Source organism: Heloderma suspectum, chromosome 2 (genome assembly GCF_057233095.1).
Source record: "Heloderma suspectum isolate Gila_16-S chromosome 2, 16-S_ref, whole genome shotgun sequence".
Lineage (NCBI taxonomy): Eukaryota > Metazoa > Chordata > Lepidosauria > Squamata > Helodermatidae > Heloderma > Heloderma suspectum.
In genome coordinates this window covers 180,851,872-180,875,413 of record NC_139459.1, presented here as the reverse complement: position 1 = coordinate 180,875,413, position 23,542 = coordinate 180,851,872, and the positions used below count along the sequence as shown (strand labels likewise).

At 46.2% G+C, this 23,542-nt stretch overlaps 1 protein-coding gene across 1 annotated transcript in view; it reads right to left on the bottom strand.

Moving 5' to 3' along the window:
• TNS2 (tensin 2) overlaps positions 1-20,602 on the bottom strand; it is a 144,397-nt gene extending 123,795 nt beyond the window's left edge. Inside the window, exon 1 of the mRNA XM_084836545.1 lies at positions 20,466-20,602. Coding sequence (XP_084692671.1) covers positions 20,466-20,567 — 102 coding nt within the window. The 5' untranslated portion in view covers positions 20,568-20,602. The remainder of the gene's footprint in view (positions 1-20,465) is intronic.
• Between the last annotated feature and the right edge of the window lie 2,940 nt (positions 20,603-23,542).

Here is a 23,542-nt window from a genome sequence, read left to right as displayed (position 1 = left end):
TAAGTTGTTTTCAATTGTCATTGACAATTAGATGACTGATCTCATTCAATTTTGTGTCAGAAACATCCACTGGATAGCCCCCCCCACCTGGCACCCTCCAGATGTGCTAGACTACAATACACATCATCCCCAGCCAACATCTGGGGGGCACAAGGTTGGGCAAGGCTAGCATTGGGAATGGAACCTCTTAGTTTACCTATCCCAATTAACAACTCCCAAAGAGTGCTGTTTTATCCCGGCCCTATTACACATCCATTAGTACTCTCTCCGTCTGTCTTGTATAACTTATTTTACAGTAAAGACAACATTGCTAATATCCTGAATCCTGTCTTCCCTGATCTCCACATCTGACATTCCATTTCTCTGGCACCCTTTTCTTAACCTTCCATATAGAGAGAGAGGGGGGGAGGGAGGGAGGGGGGGAGAGAGAGAGATTTAAAGATGCTCAGAAAAATGGCCCCACAGAATTTGAGGCATTGGCCAGGTTTGCACAATCATGGAGGGGAAATAAACCATGGTGGCTTATTCCCCCCACCCCCCACACATTCTGGTCACATGGCAGGGGGATTTGCATATGCCACCGTGGTTATTTTTCCCCACCCCATGCATGCTGGGGGTGGTGGTGTTTGCATAATTACCCTCAGCAGCCCGGCTTGTCATGTCGTGCGAACCCGGCCAGAGTAGCTTGTTGCCATCCTGGCCAGGTTTGCATGACATGACAAGCCACGCTGCTGAGGGTAATTATGCAAATTCCCCTGGCTTATTTTCCCCTTCCGTGATTGTAAGAACCTGGTGAGAGTGTTCTTGTGTCTTCCAAGAGTCAGGGTTACTGAATTAATAATATGGAGCAACAGAAGACTTGATTTAGATGTGACACCAGGCATTAAACACACACACACACACAACCTAATAACTTACCCTTGTGGCATTCCATGCAGGCAGGCGTCTCATTTGAACTGGATCACCTTGCCTATGTGTATATCAATAGCACACCATGGAAGATGTACAGGGAACTGGCAATGCCTGAGGCCTCCATTAAAAAACCACATGAAGCATTTAAAGGTCTCTTTACACACTGGTCATGTTTAATGTAAGGATAATAAACAATGCTTTATCATGAGAATGAGCCTAGACAAGCCTAGAACTCACATACCCCCCCCACCCCTCCATCCTCTCCTCTTCCAGCACAGCTAGGAGGAAGAGTGCAAAAGCTTTCACGTCTGCTTTGGACTAACCACAGCTTAGCACAGGGGTGGACAACTTGTGGCCCTCCAGATGTTGTTGGACTGCAATTCCCATCATCCCTAGTCAGCATAGCCAATGGTGAGGGACGATGGAAATTGCAGTCCAACTGGAGGGCCACAAGTTGCCTGGCCCTGGCTTAGCATTATGTCCTAACCTGGACAAACTCTGGCTTCTCCTTAGGGCAATATTTTGGCTTGTTAAATCAAACCACAGTTTCCCATAACATCCAAAATGGGAAACTGGTTTAACCACTGCTTACAAACTAGGATATGAAACCAGGATCTGATGCTAGCTTCACATCCTGATTTGTGATAACAATTTAAACCACATTTTCCCAGTTCACACATCATGGGAAACTAGTTTAACAAACCAGGAGGGAACACATGGGCACATGGCTTGTTCTAGGGCCAAAACAATCAACAATGGTTTATCAGCCTGGACCACCCAATGAGCTTCATGGCTCATGAAATCTTTGATGTGGAGTGATATGTGTGTGTGCATGTGTATAAACAAACAATAAAACAAATGGCTGAGAAGGAGGGCTGGACAGCCATCTGTCAGAGATGCTCTGACTTGGATTCCTGCATTGAGCAGGGGCTTGGACTCGATGGTCTTGTAGGCCCCTTCCAACCCTACTATTCTATGATTCTATGAATCTGAAGCCAGGTCTCCCCCTTCTAAAGGCTAAACTAGATATTATGGTAAATATATACAGTCAGGGCCAGAAATATTGGAACAAGGATAACTGTTTTGGCAGTTGGCCTCTGTACACCACCACATTGAAATTGAAAGGAAACCCACCCAGATGGGAGCGAAGTCAGGACTTTCAGCTATAATTCAAGGGGTTTGACAAAAGTGGGGCACTAACCATTCAGGAAGTACAGCCAGTGGCATACACACACACCCGTCGTTGGTGGCTCATAAGTAATGGAACAAACCAACATCATTTCAAACTTAAGGATCGCCTTTAATACCTGGATGAAAATCCTTTGCAGTCAATGACTGCCTGAAGTCTGGAAGCCATGGACATGACCAAATGCTGAGTGTCCTCCCTCGAGATGCTTTGCCAGGCCTTTACCACAGCTGCCTTCAGCTGCTGCTTGTTTGTGGGTCTTTCTGCCTTCAGTCTTGTCTTCAATAAGTGAGAAGCATGCTCTATTGGGTTGAGATCAGGTGACTGACTTGGCCATTGAAGAACATCCCACTTCTTTGCCTGAAGAAACTCTTGGGTAGCTTTTGCTGTATGTTTTGGGTCATTATCCATCTGCAAGATGAAGCGGCGTCCTATGAGCTTGGCAGCATTCGGCTGAATCTGAGCAGAAAGTATAGCCCTATGCACTTCAGAATTCATCCTGTTGCTTTTATCAGCAGTCAGGTCATCAATAAACACCAGTGACCTGGCTCCATTGGCAGCCATACATGCCCATGCCATAACACTGCCTCCACCATGTTTGACAGATGATGTGGTACGCTTTGGATCATGAGCTGTTCCTTTCCTTCTCCATACTTTTCTCTTCCCATCATTCTGGTACAAGTTAATCTTGGTTTCATCAGTCCAAAGAATCTTATTCCAGAACTGGGCAGGCTTTTTTAGATGTTTGCTGGCAAAGGCTAACCTGGCCTTTCGGTTCTTGAGCGTTCCCAGTGGTTTGCACCTTGTTGTGAAGCCTCTGTATTTACATTCATACAGCCATCTCTTGACTGTAGATGTTGACAATGACATGCCTATCTCCACAAGAGCTTTCTTGACCTGACTAGATGTTGTGAAAGAGTTCCTCTTCACCATGAGCAGAATTCTGTGGTCATCCACTTTAGTTGTCTTCTGTGGTCTGCCAGGCCTTTTGCTGTTGTTGAGCTTGCCAGTTAATTCCTTCTTTTTCAGGATGTTCCAAACTCTTGTCTTGGCCACTCCCAATTGTTTCTGCTATCTCTCTGATGGATTTATTTTGTTTCCTCAGCCTAATGATGGCCTCCTTCACTCGCATGGACACCTCTTTGGACCGCATGTTGGGAGTTCCAGTGAACAGCTACCAAATGCAAATGTAACACTCAGAACCACCTCCAGGCCTTTCATCTGCTTGATTGGTCATGGGGTGCCCAGGAAACAGGCCACACCTGGCCATGCAGCTGCTTGTCAGCCATTCGTTCCATGACTTATGAGCCACCAATGATGGGTGTGTGTGTATGCCACTGGCTGTACTTCCTGAATGGTTAGTGCCCCACTTCTGTCACACCCCTTGAATTATAGCTGAAAGTCCTGACTTCGCTCCCATCTGGGTGTGTTTCCTTTCAACTTCAATGTGGTAGTATACAAAGGCCAACTGCCAAAACAGTTATCCTTGTTCCAATATTTCTGGCCCTGACTGTAGCTGCCAACAGAAATGCCTGCTGCACATCCGGTTTTCCCCTCCACAATGTCTCTCTAGTACAACTTACTCATGTTTTAATAAATAATCATTTATTAAATAAGACCTGGCTATTTAGGGTTTCACTGACTGGTAGCTTGTTTGTTTGCTTGGACTGCTGATTACTATAATGGAATAGTTTTCTGTTGAATTGTTTTTATTATTGTACTCTGCCCTGACATCAATCAATATAAGACATGTTAGAAATATTTAAATTAATTATCTATCTATCTATCTATCTATCTATCTATCTATCTATCTATCTATCTATTTATCCTGACTGATGTCACAGCAGCTGTTGATGGGAGCAGGGTTAGGGAATCACAGAATGTTGCATTGTCCCAGAATGAGGTAAATTCTACTAGACATTATAGGGTGGGGGAGCTAGATATACAGTGGCTGTTTCCACCAGCAGCCACAGGTGTACCAGAACATCTATCTTGGCTCCAAGTCCTAAGGCTGTATCCATCATGCCACTTTGGTTCTGTGGACAGTCATGTATATTCCTGTTGGTTCCACAAGCCTTTTTATTTGTCCCCTAAGTGCATGTACCCATTTCAGTGCTTGGTTCCTCCTCACCACCACTGAGTACCCATGGCCAGCCTCCACCTCATCTGGAGTAAGGACAGGACCAGCCCTACCCTGAAGCAGACTGAGGCAGTCACCTCAGACAGCAGATTTGGGGTGCCATAAAAGGGCAGCAAATTATTGTTATTGTTGTATATCTATTCCCAGGGACGGGGAGAAGTGCTTACTGGATTTTCTGCCTCATGTACCAAAATAACTTGGCTGGTTTTGGATACTATGCACCTTGATTTGGGTGGGGTGTGTGTGTGTCATTTTCTTCTCTGTCTCAGGCAGCAAAATGTCTTGAGCCAGCCCAGGGTAAGGAGGGCTAAGTTCCATGGCCACAGGTATATTACCTCCAAGAAGGTCTGTGGACTCTGGTGCTTTTCATTTAGAAATCAAGCACCTGATGATTCCAAATTTGGCTGATGGAGACACCTCATGGCAGGGACAGGCAACTCCTCCCTTCAGTTCACTCGCTCCCAATCAAGGGCTTCAATCCAAGCCATGCAAATCACGTTTTTTCCTTGTCTGCAGCAAGGGGATGTGGCTGGCTGGCTGGCTAGGAGGGTTTTCCAATTGCTTCTGACTGAATCCCTAGAATAAACAAGGCCTCAGGATTTCCGCTTCCATTTTCGCCTTGTCCCCTGCAGACAAATGAGACTGGAAAAATGAGTCCAGAAGCCCAGGGCCTTGAGAGATTCCCTTGGAATCAGAGCTGGCACCCCCCCCCCTGCATTAGCCCTTCACTTTGGCTCCATTGCTCCTAATCACCTAAAATCAGGAGCCAAGGCCTAAAATAAATCATGTGTTCAGCTTTAAAATCAGATGGTTTGGAATGGCAATAAGAGCCTAATTTGGCTTCCCTGGATGCTGAAGTTTAACTTTTCCAAGATTTCCACTAATGTAAGGAAAGAAGAACGCTGCTAGAACAGACTAATGGCCCATCTAATCCAGTATCCTGTCTCCCATTGTGGCCAACCAGGTACCACTGGGAAGCCCAACAAGCAGGACATGAGGGCAACAGCCTTCTCCTGCTGTTATTCTCCAGTAACTGGTATTCGGAACCTTATCCTCCATGAATTTGTCCAATCCTCTTTTAAAACCATCTAAGTTGGTGGCCACATCTTGTGGTAGTGAATTCTGTGTTATAGAAAAAGTACTTCATTTTGTCTGTCCTGAATCTCTCACTGATCAGCTTAATTGGATGACCCCAGGTTCTAGTGTTTAGGTGAGAGACTGCTGAACTTACATCAGAACTACATGGTACTCATGACACGGGGATGCTGCTGAAAATGGCATCCCTGTGTATTGAAGCTTACCCACTGTCCTGATATCATGGTATTGTATTTCTCTCTACATGGTTGGTTGCCATTGGCATGGGTGAGGAAATGCACAACATGGTGACTTTATTGCAGCAGCGGGGTAAGTGATCCTATGTGTCATAATGGAGAGGGGAGAACTTGGCATGACAATGCTGTTTTCAATGGTAGTTTCATGATGAACATTCTGGGGGTATTCAGATGATCATTGGGGAAACAATGCAGCATTGGTTGTGTCCCCCCACCCACCCACATGCCGGTATTGTGACTGGGATTACCCTAATTACCCGTGCCACATCACGGGTTGCCGTGTCATCCGAACCTGGTGCACAGTGCAACCATGATAACTTTTCACCCACCCTTCAACCCATACTGCAAGCCATGGGTTATAGTGTGAGTGAAAAGTTACCACAGCTGTGCCGCACACCAGGTTCAGACGACATGGCAACCTGAGAGGTGGTGCAGGTAATTAGGATAATCTCAGTTGCGTGACCGGCACAGGTGGAGGAAACGACCAACACTGCATTGTTTCTGCCCACCCCTGGTCAATGTGTAGTTCTGCTCTTAGCAACTCTAGAATGCTATGCATTCACAGCACATAGAATTCACTACTAATAATTTTCTCAGGAATAAGTCCCAATGAGTCCACTTGGGCTTTCTCCCAGGAAAGTGTGCTCAGGATTACAGCCTTAAAGCTCTGAATTCTGCTGCAGAAGAAAGCCACACATCTGTGCCATAAACCCTACATTGTTACTTCAATATTCTGAGTAATTTTTGCCCACACGTGTAACCCCTTCGCAGCATAAGCAAACGAACTAGGAAAGAACAAGCTACGACATTAAACCAATGTAAAACATGGTTTAATATCCTTGCTTGTTCCAAAGCTGGTAACCATAATTTCCCATAATAAGCTCCTAGCAGCATGGCCAGAGGTCTGTGATGGTGGGAGCTGTAGTCCAACAACATATATCTGGAGGGCCACAGGTTCCCCACTCCTGAATTCTAGGTGGGGAAAGAAAGAATAATCCTGATCCCAACCAATTGAGGCCCCCAGTTAAATATTCCTAATCATCTTTCACAAAATGTATGCAATTCCATCCTGAAGCCTAGTCTACCCAAGGGAGCTTGCCTTGACAACTAGGCAGCTATTGTAACTAGAAAAACAACCTTTCTTTGTGTGCTGAAGAAAGTTGCTCTTGGACTGTTGTGCATAGATATAATTCTCTGAGGGAGCAATCTAGACACTGTCTAGAGGATGATAGGACTGTTTGGTTTCTGGGGACTGAGGTTCCGACCTCAGGTCCCAGAAACCGCACTCCCCTGCCCCTCCCCTTGTAGCGTCTGTGGTTCTCTCCGTGCCGGCTACATCTCCATGCTTAGAAACGGAGTGCAGAGAAGGGGAAAAGAGGACAGTCCCGGGGGCCAGCTGGAGACCATGGTTGCTGCATTATGCAGCTTTCTGTCGGGTCTCCAGGCCCCTGTCCTCCCACTCCTGAAGCCCCAGCTAAACGAAGTTGCCCGTCTAGCTGAAAATGCCGAGCGGCCAGAGCACAGAGGGGAGAATCCCCTCTGTGCTCCGGCCGCCCTGCATAGAATAGCCAGCAGCCTCCAATTTTGGAGACTGGTGACTGTCCGGGTAGGATTGTGCCCTAAGATGCAAATGCCCATCAAGTCCATGGGGACATGGATAGCGTAGACAGAGAATTAGAATAAACTCCGCTTCAGTGTGTAATCAAATTCATTATTACTGATTTGTATTCATTATAATGAATTTAGATTCAAATTAAGAGTCACCAGGAGCCATGATTTAAAATAAACAGATAAATAAATAAACTCTGGGAAGAAATAGCAACCCTACTAAGTAAAGCAAGTTGCCAATACACATTTTCAGCAATAAGAGATCCCCTGGAATGACAGTGTGTAAAGGTTTAACTTTTTTAAACCTCCCCCCCCCCCCGTTTTTTAATTGCTTTTAGCCCCGGCCCCATCCCTCCAGTATATTTGCAAAAACTTCTCAGTTTCGCCTTTAGCTTCTAAAGGGCTCTTCTCCACCCCACCCATGACTACCACCACCACTACCAAGTTCTTAAGGCCACTTATATGCTTCAAAATAAACACAACCTGGGGGAAGAATTGTTTTAAGGGCTGGGACCACCCTGTCTGTCCCAGTGAAGGTTATGTGTTCCCCTTACTTTCCTGAAAAGGGGTTTATGTCCAGGTGTTACCAAGCAATCTAGACAGTCTCTAGATAAAGCTCTCCTGAAATAAAAGTAGTTTCTCATAGAGAAGAAGCAGAAAATATAGCATCAATAGCGAAATGAAGGATTATTTGGGCATAGGATTTTATTCACTGCTTGGCTTAGGTGGTAGTAGCAAGTAAGGCTCAAATCCTCCATGTTCCAAAAGCCTTTTATTCAAACCATTTCAAAATGGCACTTGTGCTGAATTCAGGTATAGTTTATTATAGGTGCACCATCCCTTTAAGAATAACCCAGCCTCTAGACCAGTCCCTCCCTCTCTTCTCTTGCCTAGGACAAACCCTGCCCTAGGCCTGTGTTAAGCGTCCTGCCAGGGAGTTGTATAAGACCCCTGTTAATGAAACCAATGCATATGCAGAGCATGAATTCTGTAATCAGGACTGAATAGACAACATGGCACAAACAACATGGGCCCTAGGCTTTCTAGTCCATGGAGCAGTCCATCTATTTCATCCTTCCTCAATGTGGTGTCCTCCAGCTATTTTGGACTACAGCTCTCATAATCCCTGACCATTGGCCATGCTGGCTGGGGCAGATGGGAGTCCAAAACATCTGACGAGCACCACGTTGGGGAACGCTAACCCCTTTCCTTCTCAGCAAATGCTGAGTCTCGCATGGAGGGAGCGAGAGAGAGAGTGCTACCAGTCCAACTTCTCGTTAAACATAAAATTTCCCACCTTGGGAACAAGATCATATCTTCATGCCTCCAGGTCACTGGTTCAATCAAAGCAGGGCACGTCATGAATGGCATCATGCACCACTGCTGAGTAACCCATGTCTCTCCACTATATAACCACATTACTAACATTTACATTTAGAATCCCATACCAGGGAGGCAAGATGGAATACACAAAAATGGGTGAATGGGTGACAGAAAATACTAAACAGGAAATAGCACATACATGCATATATCACTGCTTTGCTTGCTCCCCAAATTGAGTTTTGGGAACTATAAAATGGTAGTAACTATGCCAACTCGGGGATATCATACAGTGAAAGAAATTAAGAAAATCCATAAAGTTATATAGGATTGTGAGGCCAGGAGGACTACTTGTTACATGTGGTATGAGAATGCATCTCTGTGTCATGGTGTTTAACCCGTGCTGCGACATCATACAATTCCTGTGCATTTCCCCAGGAGCCACAAATAGACTCCTTCGGGACTGGGGGCTAACCTTGGGTCATAACTAGAAACTTTCAACAACCAGGTTTTCCTCATGGGCCACTACCTTCTTATCTCTGTGCTAGCTAGGGCCGGCCCTACCATTATTTATTTAGTTATTTATTTATACCACTTATATACTGCTCTGCATCCAATAAAGTATCAGAGCAGTAAATCATAAAAGTGAATAATAATAATAATAATAATACAGAATTAAAACCTTTAAAATCAGATTGTGCCAATAAAACCACAGCTGGTTAGTCAAGCAAGGCTACCATTAGTCAAAGTGAGACGGTCGCCTCAGCCGGCAAATGCTTGGTGGTGTGGAGAGGGCAGTGGTGACAGAAGCGGGGCCATTACCTTCTGTTGGGGGATAGAGCTGTGTGTTCCAGGCAGCCTGCCCTTCACGCCCCCCTAAGCAAGCCTGCTGCCCAACAGTGAGGTGGAGGATGCTGTCCCACCACCAATGTCGGCCAGCTTCAATTGCCAGTCTGGTCAGCTGGAATGGGAGTGGGGGTGCCATCTTGTCCTTCACCTCAGGCAGCAAAATGCCTTGGGCCAGCTCTGAGGCTAAACTGCAGAGGCTAATTACTACTAGCAAAGAGAGGCCTGACCCCCTTGGTTGAAGCTGCTTCAGGAAATGACAATTTAGAGCAGAGATATGAGGAGGGGACAAGGGAAGGACTGCTTAACCCTTTCCCCACCTGATTCTCAATTCCAAATTGTCCTTCCTAGGGCCACTTCCCCCTTTGAGTTGTTGCTGCAGCCTCTTTTGGTATGAATTTTTGGATCGCTAGTCTTATATGATTACTGCTCTCCAATAGCTACACAGACTCTTATCCCACCAATCACCAATGAATGATGCCATTCATGACCAGAAAAAACAAACAACAACAAAACCACCCTCCCCTTTCTCTGTCAGTCAGTGTCTCCAGAGACTCCTTCCTTCTATCGCTCACTCGCATGGATTAGGCGCCTGTGGGTTAGTTGTTGTGTGTTTTTTCCTTGAGCCAATGCTGCCAATCTGTGCTCATGCCCGGCTTGCTGCCCTTGCTCTGGCCAAAAAAAATCCCCTCAAATCAGGTTTTAACCTCAAAAAATGCAAAGAACGTCCTCTGAATTGGGCAGAGTGAACAAGCACAGGAGAAGAGAAAAGAAGGAAAAAGAGAGAGGGGCTTTTAGAGAAAGAGCACTGAGGGAGAGAGCGTGAAACAGATCAGGAAAGGAAGCAAAAATGGCTATCTGGAATGAAAGCTTGAGTCTGATTTGCCTGCTCTAGATATTTGTGGGTATGGTAGGCAAGTTGGTGTGTGTGGGGTGGGGGTGGGGGTAACTACTCTGCATGGGGAGGAGAGGCCTCGCTGGCTTGTGGGGATGAAGGGGAGCAGGATGTGCAAAAATAATAATGCTTCTCCACTTGTCACAGGAGACTGGCACATTCATTCATTCATTTTAATTGTTGCATTTATACTCTGCCTTTTTTCCTCTTGCAAGGAACCCAAGGCTGCTTACATATACACCCCTCCATTTTATCCCCACAACCACTCTGTGAAGTAGGTTAAGCTGAGAATCAGTGACTGGTCCAAAGTCACCCAGTGAACTTCATGGCAGAGGGGGGACTAGAGCCTTGTTCTCCCAAGTCCCAGTCCAACACTCTAACCATTACACCACACTGGCTCTCTACAGTTTCTGCAGTTGTGCTGTGTGATCAGAGTGTCTGCAGTCCTGTTATGGCTCATCCAGATTATGGTATCCTGTGCTCCTGGTTTCACACACAAGGTTGGCAGGAGTTACCAGACCAAGGTCCCAGGCCTGAATTCACTTGGTGCTGGGCTACCTCTGAAGAGCCGTCCTCTGAACCAAATGAGAACCAAGATGACAGCTTTGGTTTTCCATGTTCATGCACATGCGTTAATATTCCATGTGCAGTGCACAACAGAGAAAATACCATCTGGTCTCCCACTCAGAACAACTCACACTATTTTATGGAAAGGCATTACCCAAATGGCATAAAGGAGCAGGGACACATACCACAAAATGGGGACTGGCCCTGGTCAATAGGTACCAGATGTCACTGCCCCTGAAGCAACTGTTTAAGGATGTCTGCATGCCAGGCAGAAGCAGTGCTGGCATGGGGATAGTTCTCTAGCTTTTAACGATAATAATATTTAGCATTTATATAGTGCATTTTAAGTGTCCAAAGCACTGCACATACTTTATCCCAGGAATCCTACCCAGATACTAAGATCTGCAGGAGAAACCCTCTTGAGGACACAGTTTTACCCACGGAGGCCCATTAACTGGGCATGCATGAAATTTCTCCTGTGTTGTTCCCAAACTATGGAATGAGCTCTCTCTAGAACTACCATCGGTCCCCACTCTCCTGGCTTTTTGAAAGGGCATGAAGACACATCTTCTTAATTAAGCCTTTGAAATTATGTAGCCGTTTATACGTGTGTTTTTTTATTTTCTTGTTTTTGCTGTGTTAAGATTTTATTGTTTTTAATAGTTGTACACTGCCTTGATAGCTTTTTAGCAAATAAGTCAGTATATAAATGGCAATAAATAAATAAATAAATAAATATTCCTATAGCATCCTTGTAAAGTAGGCCAGTATTGTTATCTCAATGTTACTAGGTGCTGGTATTGTGTTGTATACAATGTTAGTCCTATTTACAGTAAACCCATTGAAATGAATGGGACTTCAGTAAGACTAACATTGGATACAACCCACAAATATTTGCTTGCCTAAGGCCAGCTGGTGAGCTCATGCCTGAGGTGACATTTGAACCAGGGGCTTCCAGGTTCAGGATGAAAATCCTTTAACCAGAGATCAGGGTTGCTTTTGTACTAGCATGTTAGACTGGAATTGCCATCCTTTGTTCACTCTTTTTTTTTCTTTTCTTTTTAAATGGAGTCTTCAGATTTTTAAAATTATTTTATTAAAGTATTTTAACAGTTCCTCAATCAAATTCCTAGGACAGCTTACAAGAATAAAAAAAATTAAAGTGTAACTACCAAAAAAAAAAATCCATAATAAACCAAACCCCACAAAATCAAAAAAGCAGCATAAAGACATCCAGCAGGATTAAAACCGTATTGAAAAAGCACTGGAAAATAAAAAGGGCACGTCACCATCTCTCAGCTTCAGTTTCCCTCATGGATGGTAAGCATACTAATGACAGCAACTCAATGGTTTGCCCCAAGAACAAATAGACAACTTCTAAGGACCACTTTATAAACTGCAGGCACCACCGGGTCGGATTTATAATTTATGTTGCTCTTGATATGAAGAGATAGCTGCACAGCAGTTGTGTTTGTCCACTCAAAACTCTACGATCATAATGAGCCCCATTTTACAAATGGGTAATTGAGGCTGACAATGGAGGAGAAGGCTACCAATGACAACTAGTCCTGATGGCTATATCCTTCTCCAGTATCACAGGCAGTATGCCTATGTACACCAGTTGCTGGGGAACATGGGTGGGAGGGTGCTGTTGCACTCTTGTCCTGCTTGTAGGTTTCCCCTTAGCAGCTGGTTGGCCACTGTGTAAACAGAATGCTGAACTAGATGGACCCTTGGTCTGATCCAGTATGGCTTTTATGTTCTTGTGTACTTATGTCCTAGGCCACATAGGGCAGAGAGGGGAACCAAACAGGGCTCTGTCAGATCCTAAACCAACTTGATCACCACTGGGGTATACTGGCTTTTGGTGCCTTTCAAACATAGGAAATTCATTGTGTGTGCATTCCCAAAAAATAACTTTCCAGATGTCCTGACGGCAAGCCTCAATGGATATATGCACAGCTCCTACATTCTTTGCATTACTTCTTCTCATCCACCAAGATCCTTTATGTGAACACACACACACCCTCACCTCTGTGCTATATCTCCTTACGGGCTCCTACCCACCCACTTCGAGCCCCAGTCTGCAGTAACTGGGGTCACAGCACACAGGAACGTGAAACCCAGCTCCTTCCTTCCAGCAATCTCAGTGCCTTGTGATCCACACTTGAGGGAAACTCCTATAAACCAATTACACAGCCTCCAACATTTCACAGATGAACAGACAAGCAGTTTTGTGGGCTTGTAAGCCTTCCATTGTCACCCCAAAGATCACTGCCCGAGCACCTGAACTCCCTCCCTTTATTCCACATTTCCACTGTCTCTTCTCTTATTGTTCATTTACTCTGCAATATTTATTTATTCTCAGTGAAATCCTAGACATGTCTACTCAAAAGTAAGCTCTATTGAGCTCAATCAGCCTTACTCCCAGGAAACAGGATTGCAGCCTTAACAATAATTTACTCTGCCTTCTATTCAAACTGAAGACATTCAAGGTAGCTTACGATTTTTTTAAAAACCAAGATCTAAAAATAAGAATAAAAACAGAGAAGATTGACCCCCTCCTCTGATCTCTTTTAGGCAGGCGGTCAAGACATTTTTATTCTGCCAAGCTTTGGTGTGTTATAATCTTGACTGCTTTCTTTTATTTGTTTAAAATGCTCTCCATTAAAAAAAAAAAAAAGTAACAAAAGAGCCACCCACAAGTTTAGGGCTGGCATTAGATGACCTTCCAAATTCACACCCAATTCACATGTGACAAAGGGGGGGGGGGTGGCGGCATTTCATAGATGGAGGAGATTAAATTTTGCACAGTATCAGGCTGTGTGTACTGTTAGCAGAGTGTTGGTGTTCGCTCCTTTTTTCTTTTTCTTTTGTTACTCCCAAATTGGTGGTGGAACTCTTCCATTTTGCAGCTGTTCCCCCCCCCCCCACGCCCCCTTGGAAAGTGCAAATCTAGAGGAATCCATATGAACATAAGAAGAGCCCTGCTGGATCTGTCCGGGTCCATTTCATCCAACACTCTGTTCACGCAATGGCCAACTGGCTGACTGTGGGAAACTCACAAGTAGGATGTGAGTGCAAAAGCGCCCTCCTGCTTGTGTTCCTCAGCAACTGGTGTATATAGGCATACTGACTCTGACACTGGTGGTAGCACATAGTTATTAAGACTGGTAGCCATTGATAGCCTTCTCCTCCATGAATTTGTCTGTTGTTGTTGTTGTTCAGTCGTTAAGTCGTGTCCGACTCTTTGTGACCCCATGGACCATAGCACGCCAGGCCTTCCTGTCCTCCGCTCTCTCCTGGAGTGAATTTGTCTAATCCCCCTTAAAAGCCATCCAAATTGGTGTCTGTCAATATGCGGTTCATCACATGAGGCTGAAATCCCGCATTCTTATCCTTTCTGCTTTCGGTTTCTTTGCGGGATTATGATGGGCTTCTTTACACAGGGGAATGTGATTTGAACTGAAAACTTCCTTTCTCAGCAATGTTCTATATGTTTCATTACACAGTGCCATCTAGTGGCTGTATTATAGCACAACACCAACATTACACTTGCATTAATGTTTGTTATCAGCTTATCTCCTATCTTTTAAAAAGCACAGGAAATGCTCTGGAGGTTGATGACGTCATCTAAAGGACCAGCAAACTTCCGTCAGTGACCAATCAACAGTGTGCAATAAAAGTCTTGTGTAGAAATGCTCTGTATCTTGTGGGAGTGAATTCCATAGTTTGACTATGCGCTGTGTGAACAAGTCTTTCCTTTTATCTGTCCTGAATCTCCCATCATTCAGCTTCATGGGATGACCCCATTTCGTTCTAGTGTTGTGAGAGAGGGAGAAAAATGTCTCCCTACCCACTTTCTCCACACCATGCTTCATTTTGTACACCTCTATCACGTCTCCCCTTGCCTTTTTTCTAACAGAAAAAACTAAACAGTCCCTCCCAGATTCAGGGCGGGGGGGGGGATGGTGGCCACTGCCTGGCAACTGCTGCAAGATGGTCCATTACATAGCCTATTACTTGAAGAACAGGGACGCAAATGGCGTCCGCTATGCGGACACCATTTGCGTCCCAGTGGCCGGAGCTGGCTGGCAGCTCCGCGGACTTGCCATGGAGCGGAGCCAGCCAGGGCTGCGAGGATTCTGGGTGGGGGAGGGACAGATTGCCTCCACCCCCCCGCAGACCCAAGGTAAGGGGGTTTCACACACCCCTACTGCGGCCCAGTTGCTAACAGGCCACGGACCGGTCCCGGTCCGCAGCCTGGGGATTGGGGACCCCTGCTTTACATGACATTGTCAACCTTCAGGGCATCTCCTGCGCTTTCTGACTTCTTAAAAGATCGGAGATAACCTGACAAGGAACGTTAATCCGATATCTTGGCTGTGTGTAATTGCACAGTTCCGCTATAACCACAGTGCTATCTAGTGGTTGTAAAGTGAAATACATAGAAATTGCTGAGAAAGGAATTCCCCGATTCAAAGCACGTATCCACCTGTGTAAAGGAGCCAAACTTAATCCCGCAAAGAATCCGGAAGCAGAAGCCCTGGTAAAGATGCGGGATTTTAGCCTTGTGTGGTAAAGCTCTTAGAAAGGAAAGACGAAATAGCTTCACAATGCCTTCTGAGTGGTAGCAACAGGAGTCCTCCATCTGGAAACACAAACAGCTGCAGTAAAAGATCTCCATGTAGAGACAGACTCATATGGGAGAAGGAGGGTCTTTGTGTACACTGGTCCCAAGCTGTTTAGCCAGCACTTTTAATTGTGTCTGGAACTGGTAGCCAGCAAGTAACTTTCCGCACCAGCAAAAAATACCCCCCCACACACACCACAATGGGTACCTGTTAATAGTCAGGTAGATATGGTTTCCGAATTATTCTCATAGGCATCCTGATGCATAATGTCTTGCAGTAGCCCAGGGATGGGCCTCCACATGTTCTGGCCTACAACTCCCACCACCCCTCACGCATTGGCTATACTGGTTAGGGATGATGGGAGTTGTAGGCCAAAACATCTGGAGGGCCACAAGTGGCCCACCCCTGCAGTTGTCCAACCTGGATATTCCTAAAACATGGATGACAGTGGCAGCTTCATATTTTTCTAGCAGAGGCTGCAGATGACATACCAACCAAAATAGTGAATAGGAGCTTGGAGCCATGGATGCCATGGGCATCTAGGAGTAAAGCTTGATCAAAAAGCATCCCCAAGCTATGAACCTTATCCTTAATAAGCAGGACTGCAGTCTCAGCATCTCAGTATTAAGCTTCAGATTATTAGCTCTCATCCAGCCAATTACTGATTACAGGGACCTGGTTGAGGACATCCCCTACAACAACTGGGTTAGATGTAAAGGAGAACAGCAGAAGATCATCAGCATGCTGATAATGACACCTCGCTCCAAATCCCTGGATGACCACACCCAGTGGTTGCATGTAAATATAAAATGGCATGGGCAACCTGATAGAACGCCATGGCATGCACAGCGGAAGAGCCATGAGGTGGAACAATAACTCGCCATCTCTACATACTGGAATTGCCCTTTCAGGTAAGAGAAGAATCACCATGATGCATCCAAGTCCCATCTTAGACTAGCAAAGGAGGATGCCTTGATCAATGATACCGAAAGCCACAAAAGAAGTCCAAGAGAATTAACAGTCTCATTCCCTCTGTTCTCCCAATTGAGATCGTCTACCAGAGGAACCAAGACCATTTCAGTCCCCAAACTGGACTGGAAACCAGATTGAAATGGGTCTACATCATTCAAGGATGTGTGGAGCTGTGCTTTTGCTCACCACCCATTTGAGCATCTTACTCAAAGGAGGGAAGACTGACAACCAGCAGATAGCTGGAAAAATAGTACGAGTCCCATGACAACCCTGCTGGTTGCTAGTCTTCCCTTCTTGGGCAAGGCAGGCTGTACCTGACCTTCTCTGGCTTGTGAAACACGGTGCTGATTAACTGATCATGATGCTTTTATTTTGTAAGTAGTATGTTTAACAGAATGCTTAATCTCATAATGGATCTGGTTGTTGTTATGGACTAGCTGCAGCTCCGACACATTCAGCCATTTTCCTTTTTACAATCTGGATAGGCAGTTATGAACTGTGTGAAAGAGAAACAGCAAGCTGGCATTTTGTTTCGATATATGCAAGTATTTACATGCATGTGCACCATAGAGAACCAGTGTGGTGTAGTGCTTAGAGTGTTGGACTGGGACTCAGGAGATCTGGGTTCGAGTCCACACTTGGCCATGAAGCTCACTGGGTAACTTTGGCCCAGTCACTGACTCTCAGCCTAACCTACCTCACAGGGCCGTTGTGAGGATGAAATGGAGAGGAGGGGGATCATGTAAGCTGTCTTGAGTTCTTGTAAGAGGAAAAAAAGGCAGGATATAAATGTAATCAATCGATCAATAGGCAAGATGCACTGACCACCGTCACCTGCTAGCCCCAAGGGGGTTGAAACCTACCAGAAGAATGCTGTACTAGGCAACTTGCACTAACAAAATCTCTCTAGAAACAGAGGCAACAATTTACCTGAGACAGGTACCCATAAAGAGGGACTGTCCCTAGTAGACAGGGAGTTGGAGGTTATGCAGTAAGACAGCCGCTATCCTCAACCTGGTGGCCCCCAGATGTGTTGGACTACAACTCCCATAAACCCAATCAGCATTGATAAAGATTGCTCTGGCTGGGGATGATGGGAGCTGTAGACCAAAACATCTGGAGGGTGGCATAAGGCCTGTAAAATTGGTCACCCAACGCTCCTGCTGGGGTTCTATGCCAGTTTGAACAACACTGGCTATACAGTTGCTTCCTAGTGGCTAAGACAGCGGTGCTAAAGAATACCTCAGCAGTCATTCAAAACAGTTCCTACTGTTCTCCTACCAAACATTCTTGGAAACAGGAGCTTTTTGACCAGAAAACCTGATTTCACACATTCTAGAATATAGTGACAGATTCAGCACTTTACTCAAAGCGAAAGTGTTCTCATCTCCTGTCAAATGCAGTGAGTGGACCACTGTACTATAATTCTAGAGTGTAGAGGAGTTCTCATGCACTCTGCCTATCCCTGCTTACCAGTCCTACCTGTTCCTTGTAAAGCACTGCTATAGAATTTTAGAGTTGGAAGAGACCTTGAAGGCTAGCTAGAGCTTTTCTACAGAAACATGTGTCTACTTTTGGTTTCATCACAGAACTGAGATCCGAGTTCTATACAAAGAGCTTTTCCTTTCCTGCTTTTCCACTACATAACCTCTAGGTGATGCTGTGCTATAGCAGAATATCACAATCCCATAATTAGGAAACTACCTTTTCTTTTGCCTTCAGAAATAATACCCCATTTCCTCTGCTCTAAAACCCCTGGGGAAAGTGCTCTTAAAAAACAGAAGCAAAACCGGAGGATCACAACACTGTTTAAAGAACCCACAAACAACCGTGAATAAGGAATCACGAGTGCACAATAAATGCCTTGTGTAGAAAACCTCCCAGACCAACCCCCTGCTCAGTGCAGGAAGCCTGCAACCATAGCATCACTGTCAGATGCTGTCCAGCCTCTGCTTAAATATCTCCGGTGCAGGGGAGCCCATCACTTCCCAAGGCAGTCTGTCCTGCTGTCAAAACAGCTGTTACCATTAGGGGGTTTCCCTTAATGTTTAGCAAAAATCTGCTTCCTTGCAGTTTCCACTCACTAGTTCTACTGTGGCCCTCAGCAGCAACTGAAAAAAAAAATCTGCTCCATCTTCTGCATGATAGCCCTTCAAATATTTGAAGACAGCTAAATATCATGTCTCCCCTTTCTGTTTCAACTGTTTTCATAGGACTTGGTTTCCAGATCCCTCACCAGATGGGTTGCCCTCTGCTGGACATGCTCCAGCAGGTCAATATCCTTTTTAAAGTGTGGTGCCCAGAACTGGACACAGTATCCCAGATGCAGTCTGACCAGCACAGAATTGAGTCCCTCTTTTGCCTTTGGGGATGCCTTCTTAACAATCTATTAGCATGTGTAGAGATGTTCTAGAGCACAGATGCAGGACCTCCAGCCCCTGGCCTAATCCAGCCTGCAGAGGTTCCACATCCAGCATGCTGAGCCTCCTTGGGTTCCTCCGGTGGGCAGGACTTGGAAGAATTTCTGGAGGAATCCCCGCTGCTATCTCTGATATCTGACATTAGCGGGATGCATGCAGCAAGGTACTTGACTGGTGCTGGGAGGAGAGGATTCAGAGGGCGAAGTTCCACTGACTCCAGCCGAGCAAAGGCGGCTTCATGTAGAAGAACAACAGAGTTGAGCCTCTGTCCGTTTAAGGTGGAGAGGCCCCCAGAAGCCAGAGGACTGATTGCCAGCAGCTGCTCCAGGATGCGGCAGTTAAAAGCAGGAAGCAGGTAGGGGCAAAACTGCTGGAGAATGATGTTGTATCCACACACCAGATGTTGTCAGCCTCACCTTTGACCCTGAACCTCAGCCTTGCTCTTGAATCCGTTTTGACTCTGGACTGGAAAGACAAGTCTCTGCCGCGCTGTCTTGTCTTTGTTTGAACTGGTAAAGATCCCAGCTCTGTGCATCCCTCCTCCTTTCCTGGCCTTGGACAGGTTTACAACCCTGGTTATGAGCCAGTGAGTTATTGCAGCCATGGCCTGCCAGCTGCAGTCAGCCAGCAAAGACTGACATATATTTTCCAATGGAATTGATTAGCAGTATGTTAAGGGTAGACACAAAATGTCAATTCTGCGCAGCACATACTATCCACATGGGGAGGCCGCGGTCCTCCTGGCGCTGGCTGAGTCCATTTCTCCATGCTGGGAGGGGCACAGGACTCTGTACCTCTCTCGGCATGGAGAAAGACAAAATGGGTGGGGGTCAGTGGGTGTGGCCATGATGTCAGTGGGTGTGGCCACACCCACTGACATCATCCGACCCAGAGAAGGCAATTCAGCCCCACTACCCAGATATGGTTCTGCACCCCAATGTTAGAGAGTGTATGTTTTTGCAACGCAATCCTATGCATGCTTACTCAGTAGCAAGCCCCACTGATTTCAATGAGACTGACTCTCACACAAGCGAGAACATAAGATTGCAACCTTAGGCTTAAGCCCTCTTTGCTGGGCCTCTAAAAGTTAACATCTGAGTGGGAGCGGATGTCTCTCAGCAATAGCGCACATGCATGTAAACACACGCATATCCTCACAAACACCAGAGTGCCGTTTCCCTCCCTCCCTCCTGCCCACCACCCGCCCAGAACTGCTGAATGTGTTTTGAGTTGCAGCTATTCTATCAGAAGCCCAGCCATATCCATCAGGAGATTCAGGCATTCCACGAAAGACTCTTGGAAACTATTGACTGCTTCCGAAGGAGGAGGATAAGATGAATAGAAACTGTTAAGCAGGCAGAGGTCATGAACTGAGTAGCGGGGGGTACAAATATATAACTACCCCTACTTTCTTCTGAGTGAAGCTGGAGAGGATGAGTTCTGTCCACGTTTCTAGCCAGAGACACTCTTTGCACACACACTCGATTCACACCCCTGGCCATTCCCTATGCCACAGGCAGCCAGAGCCTGTGGCTGAATCATTTTCATCATGTGACGCAGCCAGAAATTCTACGCTTGCCTGTGCAGAGAGAAAAGAATAAAAAAAGAGAAAGAGACGAGTTTAGGTAACACACCTTGGTCAACTGCATTCTTGTGGTGCCTCTTGGGCTCCCTTTCCCCTGGGGGGCAGAGCAGCAGTCGGTCCCCCAACAGTCGGACCCTCCTGTCCAGCCCATACGATCCCCTCTCCTTTCTAATTCTTGCTCCAGCAAGTTGTGGCTAATTTTCCCTCTCTCTCCCCTTCTCAGGATCTTTGGGACTGCCTTGCCTTGCAAACTCCTCCTCCCTGTCCCACTCTTCCCCCCCCCCCCGCTCTCCATCTCTCCCTCCCTCACACACTCACACACAGAGCGCGCCTTAATATTTAGCTCAGTGCCAGAGCAAACTCGGTCATGCCAGAGGAAGCCGTGTGAGCTTACAAAACCAGGCCTGTAAACAGGTGGCAAAGCAAACCCCTGAGATGTAGGTAGATTAGTGTGTGCATGTGTGCACGCGCACGCACGCACACAGAGAAGGTCTTAACCTTTCTGGGGAATAAGGGGGAGGAGGGGGAGGCGCAGAGGGAAATGACATATTATTGGAAATGGGGAGGATGCCTTGTCAAAATGCATAGGCTCCAAAGAGCGTAACAGGATAATTGGAAACATATTACCCCTGGAAAATCCCTCCAGAGCGGCTTTGGAGTAACAAAGAGACATGTGTACCATTCAGCCAGATCTGTATCCTGTTTCCTTCCTGTTTTCAGTGCTCTGGGTCAGCAGCTTCAGGGCCTGCTCCTCAAGAGGGGGAGGGGGAAAAAGGCTCGATTTCCTCTTCCTAAGCAGGAATATGAATATGTATGTGTATGCGCGCGCACACAGACACACACACGTAAAATGATGGGCTAGGTAAATGTTTATGCTAAGCCTTATATAGGTGCGCTGGGCAAGTTAGGAACCTCCAAGGCTGCAATTCCATGCACATGTACCTGAGAGTAAGCCCCATTGGACACAACGGGACTTACTTCTGTGCAAACGGGCATAGGATTCTTATGCATGGCTCTCTTTTGTAGGCTACTGGCTTCTGATTTTGAATCCTACAAATTGCCACCCTTATCAGGAAACCTAGAGCTTTTCTACATGAGGCATTTATCATCCAATTGTCATTCCCTACTCATGGCTGTTTATGGGTTCTTTAGACAATATCGTGACCCTCTAGTTTCACTTCTGTGTCAAACCAGCACTTTCAGCAATTTTTTTTTAGAGCAGGGAAATGCAGCATTTAATTATGAAAGCAAAAGAAAATGGGATTTCCTCTTGTGCATTTGCACTATTCTGCTATACCACAGTGCTCCCTAGAGGTTATGTAGCAGAAAAGCAGGAAAGGAAATGCTCGGATCTCAGTTCTGTGGCAAAACTGAAAGCAGAAGCAGCAGATTAATAGCCGGTCAACAACCTCATGTAGAAAACTCTCAACAGAAAAAGCTTAAAGATCCTACCCTTCCCTCCACCCCATATGATAAAATCCAGCCTTCCCCAGCCTGGGGACTACAATGCCCATGTAGCTGGGGATGAAGTCCAACACATCTGGAGAGCATCAGTTTGGGGGAAGGCTGCTATAAGAAAATAAAAAGAATTAAAAAGAAAAGTATTACATTCCTTCTGAGTTGTGTAATCAAAATGAGATTTGAATGTGGGATTCCCCATTTTTTATAGCTTCTGCACTACACTGGCTTGCTCCAGCGTTGGTCAGGCTCCTTCTACCTATGCTGCTCCCTATTCCTGGAACTAGACTGTTTTCTTTAAAAAGCCCCCTGTTTCTCCCAGGTAGGTCCAGGAGGGCAGAGCCCAGGGGAATCTTGTTGGCCATGGCTGAAACTGACAAACCAAGAATGGAACTCCAGTGCTGAAGGCGTTGCACCAGTTACCAGTTGTTTTCCGGGCCCAATTCAAGGTGGGCAGCGAATAAATCTAATAAATAAATAAATAAATAAGCCTAGACCTGCTTTTGGACAAGCCTTTTATGGCGCCATCTCCCTGACTCACTCACCAAAATTTATACCATGGGGGGTGGGGGAGGGTCCAGATGATTCTGACTTCTACTCATGACCCTCCCATATTTTCTTCCCGTGTCTTCCATCTTTTTTCCTTAATACAGAAAATTCATTAAGGAGAATAAGCTGGAACAGCTGCACAATCATTAGCATTAGGAGCCCTCCTTATGGAAGCACCCTAAGAAAATCTGGCATTTACTGGCTTTTCAGAACCCAGTACTGCTGACTTGAATGAACAGATTATTTATTGATCAGACAGACCTAGCTAGGGATGTCAGAGAATTCCGCCATGGATCTCAGTGAGGCCGAATGCCAGTGCATTTGGCCCCCCGAACTCCGTGGCAGAACGGCCTGCCCCCCCCGCCCCCCTGCGGATCCCCCCTGGGACGAGACTCACCTGGGGCGGATCTTCCGGGCGGTGGCAGCTCCGGCGGCGGCTCCGGCGGCCGGTCTTCTGACCGGCTGCCGCCACCACCATTTCCACGCTTGTGTAAAAAAAAAAAAAAAAAAAGACGTGATAGGCTACGTAAATCTTTACGTAGCCTATCATGGTTGGGTGTCTTAAAAAAAAAAACCGCGTACGCAAATGGCGGCAGCTACGTAGGCTAAAACGGTGAATCAAAAAGGGATGCAAATAGCGCCCGCTATGCTATTTGCGTTCCCCTTTATTTTCGCCATCATAGTCTACGTAAATATTTACGTAGATTAAGACGGCCAAAAAGAAGGAACGCAAATGGCAGCGGCTGTAGCCGCCGCCATTTGCGTATGCGTTTTTTTTGTTTTTTGTTTTTTTACCCAGAGCCCTCCGCGGCCGGAAATCCAGCTGCGGATGGCTCTGGCCTGGCTGGGCCTGGCCGGCTGCTCCGCGGAGCTGCCGCAGAGCACAGCCAGCCGTTCGAGGATTCTGGCGGGAGGAACGGAGCGCCTCCCCCCCGGCCAGGATTTCAGGGGGAGGGACGGAACGCCTCCCCCCCATCAACATAATCCGCGAAAGGTAAGTCACTTTCGTACATCCCTAGACCTAGCTGGTTGGCAACCGTACCTGCAGTAGACATTCATCCTCTGTTTGTCAGGATCTTCCTTACTCTCTCCTCCATCTGTGATTTGTCCTTCTCTTGA